Raw genomic sequence first — 6,122 nt, forward strand, 5'->3', positions numbered from 1 at the left:
TCTTACAAATAGTCAAATAGATCGCATGAACAGTCCATATTAATGTGTTTTTGAAAGAGGTGTTACGATGATTTTGCTGATCGATAAGATAGGGGTAAAACTTAAAATTACTTTGGTGTGAATTGAAAAAAGTTGTCATATTCTACTTTAGTATTAAACTGTCACGTTTGAATATTTGGTTGCTGATTTCAATTATTGATTTGAAGTTTATTAGATCATCATCTTTTGAGATGAGGTTAAATATACGAGCCCCAACATTGTTTCAATTAAAGTTTAATCATTTAGGGTAAAGTTAATGGATACTATAAAGGTATTAGTTTAAGAAGTATTTTTAGAAACTTTTTATGAAAAAAGAAAAAAGGTAATGAATTTTTTTAACAACTTTTTATATTTCCCTTAAAATGGTATTAAAACTTGGACAAAGTTTAGCTACAAAACCATTTGTAGCCTAAGACTACAAACTGCTCTAATAAATTGACATGTGTAAAAAAATGGCATGTGCAATGCACATGATTACTTAAGTAAAATTAACCCAACTAACCCTAGTTAACTACACCACCTATTAAAAAAATAAAAAATAAAAACTAAAAAACTAAAATAGATACGTATTCTCTCTCTCTCTCTCTCTCTCTCTCTCTCTCTCTCTCTCTCTCTCTCTCTCTCTCTCTCTCTCTCTCTCTCTCTCTCTCCAAACCCAAAAACCAAATCCCTCTCACCACTGGTCACCCCCTAATCTACCACGTGAGTCTCTCTCTCTCTCTTTTTTATTCCGTTTTGCATTTATTTTTCAATGCCACCAACTGTTTTTCAATGCCCAACAACTGTTTGAAACAAAGACTAAGTCAACATGTTGTTATTTTTCACCGTTGTTATTGATTGAAAACCTTTTCAAAGGTGATTATGACACAGTACAGTTCAAAGGATATTAAAGGTTTTGATTGGTTTAATGGATATTTTATTATTGTTGTAGAATGGGTCGTATTGTGGCTTCAAGGGTGCAGAAACTAAATTAATATCTAACTTTGGGAAGAAACTAAAATCATATGCGCTGAATATACACTGAAAAATGTGAAAGAAAAATGGGCTATTGTTGAGGATGGGGAAGACTCAGCCTCTAAGTTAAAGGTGAAAGGTTTTCCTTTCCAGAAGTCCTGCACTATCTACAGAGGCAATGATGTTGTGGCTCAGGTACAAATAATTGATAAATGTTGCTAGCATTGAAAACTGAAGCTTCAATGATTCAGATTTGCTTTGTGTTTTGTGGAATTTACTGAAAAATGCAACAAAGATATATTATTTTAAGCCTGATCAGTAACTTTGCAGAACCATATTTTGTTATTTACCAGAGGTTTAAGTACATGTTCAGCGTGTGTGATTTGTGTATAGACTAGAAATTATTGAAGATTTTTAACAACAGCATACATTTGATGACTGGACAAAGAAATATGTACTTGGTACAAACTTAATAGCATTGCTCAACACTCTCTTTTTTTTTTCTTTTTTGGCTGAGAGCTCAACAAACTGCTTAGTTAGCTACACTAAGATAAGATACATGACTTTTGCTTTATGTTATGAACTTTTAAACCATGCTTTTCTTTTGTGGCCTTAATTTATCTTGTTGATCTCTTGACTTGAACAGTTGAACTACATTACTCTTGCTGGGGAATTAATTATATGTATAGGTTACAGAATGACATGATTTTTAGGTCTTGTTCATCTCTCAATAGATTCATCTAATTTTTCATGCATGATTTTTTTTTTTTTTTCGTTCCTTAAAATTTTGTCTCATAGATTTGTTAAGAGCCACTAGCTACTGCAATGTAAGTGTTGTAGATTGGTTATATTTTTTTTTCTCTTAATTTTATAATTACAATTTTATTCATTGTGGTTTTCAACATAAGGTCTCACTCTTATGTTTTGATGTAGGTACAAGTTGCGGCAGTTTATGCTAAAAGGAATAAATTTTGACTAACCATATTTCCTAGATCTGATGATCATGCTTTGGTTGCGGCATTGGTTGTAATATTTCTAGATTGAAGATAACACTTACAATAAAGCACCCTCCATAGTGCTGCAGGAGTACCAAGAACTCTGCAAGATGTCCACTAGCACCTGAGAGTGCACCAAAGCCCAAAGGGCTTTTAAGTTTCACTAGTTACATTATATGTTTTATTTATTTACGTGGGGTATTGTATTATGCTCAACACTAGAATGTACTCGGGCTGGCTACCATAAGCTGAGGTGGCCTAGCATGTCTTTGGTTGAGCACACCATGTAATTGACTCTTGCAATATATATATTTCTACCTTTCTCTCAAAAAAAAAAAAAAACTATTCTCTTCTCGTCTATTAATTTCTTGGAGGGTTGTCGCCTTGAATACAACTAATTCCTTTCAAACTCACCAGTTCACAGCACATAGACTCTGGGGTATAGAACTAAACCAATTCTGATTAATCTACAAACAATAAATTGACAGATTCTAGAGGATCCACACAGCTATATGATAAAATAAATATAATTAATTAAATAAAAATCAAGCTTCCAATAATCTGCACCAAGTCATGTGCACATAAAGACAGCATTGTAATTTGTAGGGAAATCAATAAACAAAAACAGAGTTTTCTTGGTTTCCTATCAAATGTAAACTAGGAATGTAGAAAAAGTGGTACCATTTTGCACCACATGCTTTATCTCTCACAATAGCCAAAATAAATTCAGCCTAAACTATAAATATACATAACTTTTTTCTCTATAAACTTTATATCAAACAATAACTTAGTGCATTTCAAATGGTACAACAATAAGAAATAGTCATCAATCTGCCAATGGTTTGACAATAAAAAAACCAGCTTCAATCTGCCAATGGTCTAACAATAAAAAAAATAATAAAAAGTTAACAATTTGCCAATGGTTCTAAAAAACCAGCTTTAATCTGCCAATGGTCTAACGATAAAAAAAAAAAATACTAAAAAGTTAACAGTTTGCCAATGGTCTAACAATAAAAAATAGTCTTCAATCTGCCAATGGCCTAACAAAAATAAATAGTCTTCAATCTCTAACAAATAAATTTGCATAGTCTTCAATCTCCACCCAAAATTCTTGCACCCTAACTCCAGTCTATTTAGTGCTTTTGCCAGTATGATGCTCTTCTTGGATAACATCAGAAGTAGCTATTGAAACCTGTAAATAATAGCAAAGAATAATTGTCACAAACTGTAAACAAATTTATGTGCCTACAAGATTGACAAATTATAGTGGAATGTAACATATCTTACTTTTTTTAGGCTTCCAAGTGATTCAACTTCTCTCGCCTCACAATCTTTTTTTTGTAAGCCACTGGCATATTTTTTAGCATGTGTTGTTTTGCTTCGAGATTTACCATTTTTCTTCTCTAATGCAGATTTCAACCTTCTCTTTGGACGCCCAACAGTAGGTTTTGTTTTAATTCTACATATGCTATCACCTTGTAAAACATCTGTAGTAACATCACCATGGACCTCTATGCAACTTTCCATATTATTCGAATGACATTTTTTTCTAATCTCTTGCAATTCCTTCATTAATTTTTCAAAAGATTCTTTGGTATGTTCATACATTATCTCATTCTCTGCTGCAAGTGTAGAAATTTCACGAGCATTATGGCTCAAATAAGAGTAGCGTTTTCCTATTGACTCTTGAGCATTACCTTTAATATCAATGCCATGATAGTCCTTGATAGAACCAGCCTTTGCATCTTGCGTCCATCTTTTCAATACATAATGAACGGGAAGTCTCTTAACATTTTTATGTTCAAGAACTTTCAAAGCATGGGCACACAGAATTCCTACAAAGCTAAACTTCTTGCAACTGCATTCCACCGAAGTAGTTGAGGCTTCATATTTAACTAGGTGCTCTTGAATTCTTTGACTATATTTGACCTTGTATTCTGTGATAGTATCAGATTTATTAGCCTTGTAAATAGTACAATCAGCAATCTTCATATATTCATCTTGAAACATTTGAAAATTTTCTGGGGAGTACAGCTCTACAACATGTCTCAACATCTCTACATTAGACTGTAAAATCGGTTTTGTTTGCCTCATTTTGAACTCTGCCTGTAGTTCTTGATGTCTCTTATCAACCAAAACTCTAGAGTAATGTTCTGAAAAGCGCACAAAATCATGTTTTGGTTTTAAATATTTCTTCAACACATTGTTTATTGACTCACTACGTTGGGTGCTTTTCATATCGGCAGTGAACATGTGTCGACCATATACAATAGCCCATTTTTCTTTCACATCAAATATGCTATGCAACCATTTATTATCAGTAAGACCATATTCCTTAAGCATATAATCCCATGAAATAAGCCATTCATCTTCATCTTCATACTCGTATAAACAATCACTAAAATCTTTTGCAAATTGCTTAGATGAATGAAATACATGATGTAGATTCTTAGCAGCATTCTGATAAATATGCCATACACACAAACGATGATTAGATTTAGGAAATACCTCTGTTATTGCTTTAGCCATTGCAGCAGATTGATCTGTAAGTATAGTTCTTGGCTGCTTTCCTGACATTGCAGTTAAAAAAGTTTCAAACAACCACTTAAATGACTCTATAGTCTCATCATAAAGTAAAGCTGCACCGAAGATAATTGATTGTTTGTGATGATTAACCCCAACGAATGGAGCAAAGGGACGATCATATCTATTTGTTCGATAAGTTGTGTCAAAACAAATAATATCTCCAAAGTTCCCATAATCAACTATTGATCTAGTATCAGCCCAAAAAATGTTCATGATTTGACCATCATCATCAACTTGTATTGAATAAAAATAAGATGGATCTACCAATTGCATCTTATGAAAGAACTCCATCATTGCAGGTCCATCTCCTTTCCTCAAAGCCATCCTCCTCTCATTATGTACATGATTCTTATAGTCAACCTCCATAAACCCAAGATTTTCACGACCCCCAGCTTGCATGCTCAATAATTCAATGGTTTGTTTTATTGATATTCCAGACCTCTCTGCATCATTTGCAATGGCTTTTTGAGCAAGTGAAATTTTTCTCTTCGATCTTAACATATGTTTCATTGGCGAAGGAGCAAACTCATGATTATGCTGGCCATGAAAAGAAACAACATGTAACATGCCATCCTTTTGAAGATGACAGGTCATCTGTGCTAAACAACCTGTTCGTGAAATTGGACGGCGATAAGATGCATTTTCGCGACGTTTGTCAAAAACTCGTTCACCCTCTTTTGAGCAACTAAATGTTCTCCGTATAATTTGCCCCACATTTCCTCGCTTTACAGAATGTTTCCGTACACTAAAGCCGATTCGGTGAGCATAGTCTTTGTAAAATTCATATGCACTATCATCACAATCAAATTTCATACCAATTGCTGGAGTATTTGATTTGTTTGGACTTCCAGGAGTAATTTCTACTTTAGCCTTCTCTTGTTGATCAAGTATCCAATCAATGAATTCATCTTCCAACACAATTTCTGGAACTTCTACAATTTCTTTGCTATATTTACTTGGAGTATTTGATTTGTTTGGGCTTCCATGAGTAGGTTCTACTTGAGCCTTCTCTTGTTGATCAGCTATGCAACCATTCAATTCATCTTCCAATAAAATGATTTGACTAGTATCCATCATCTATAGTCAAGATACATATTCAAAATCAAATCAGAAAAAGGAAAAATTTTATAAACAATATTAAAAAAGTAGTATTCCAATATTCTAGACCCATTAAAGAATACTCTTAATGAATTACTTAAAAACATTACAGTTTTAGAATGTCTAAGTCTAGAAGCCTATAAAGTTTACTTACCCTCAGTTGCTTATATTTTTTAAAATCAAGTCAATATGAACAAGAAAAACAAACTTTTTTAGATGAATCAAAGATAAATTCAAATTTAAATGAAAAAGGAATACAATTTCTACAACTTAGCTAATTTAGTATCACAAAAACTACAACAAAACCACAGTACAAGACAACAAATAGCAGCACTATTATATATTAGCAAAGAAGAAATACACAATTTCATTTTTTTATAAGTAAATTAAACAAGATTTGGTAACTTATAAACTACAGCTAGCAAATCCTCTTCAGTTTTTTAAGGAATC

General features: G+C 32.8%; 1 protein-coding gene across 1 annotated transcript; it reads right to left on the reverse strand.

The window, feature by feature from the left end:
- Window positions 1-3,117: 3,117 nt before the first annotated feature.
- On the reverse strand, window positions 3,118-5,648 carry LOC115950021 (protein FAR1-RELATED SEQUENCE 5-like). Its single transcript, XM_031067274.1, has 2 exons — window positions 3,276-5,648; window positions 3,118-3,180 (listed from the first exon to the last, which is right to left on the reverse strand). Exons 1-2 carry the CDS (start codon window positions 5,646-5,648, stop codon window positions 3,118-3,120), a joined length of 2,436 nt encoding a protein of 811 aa, XP_030923134.1.
- Window positions 5,649-6,122: the final 474 nt, after the last annotated feature.

Source organism: Quercus lobata, chromosome 6 (assembly GCF_001633185.2).
Source record: "Quercus lobata isolate SW786 chromosome 6, ValleyOak3.0 Primary Assembly, whole genome shotgun sequence".
Lineage (NCBI taxonomy): Eukaryota > Viridiplantae > Streptophyta > Magnoliopsida > Fagales > Fagaceae > Quercus > Quercus lobata.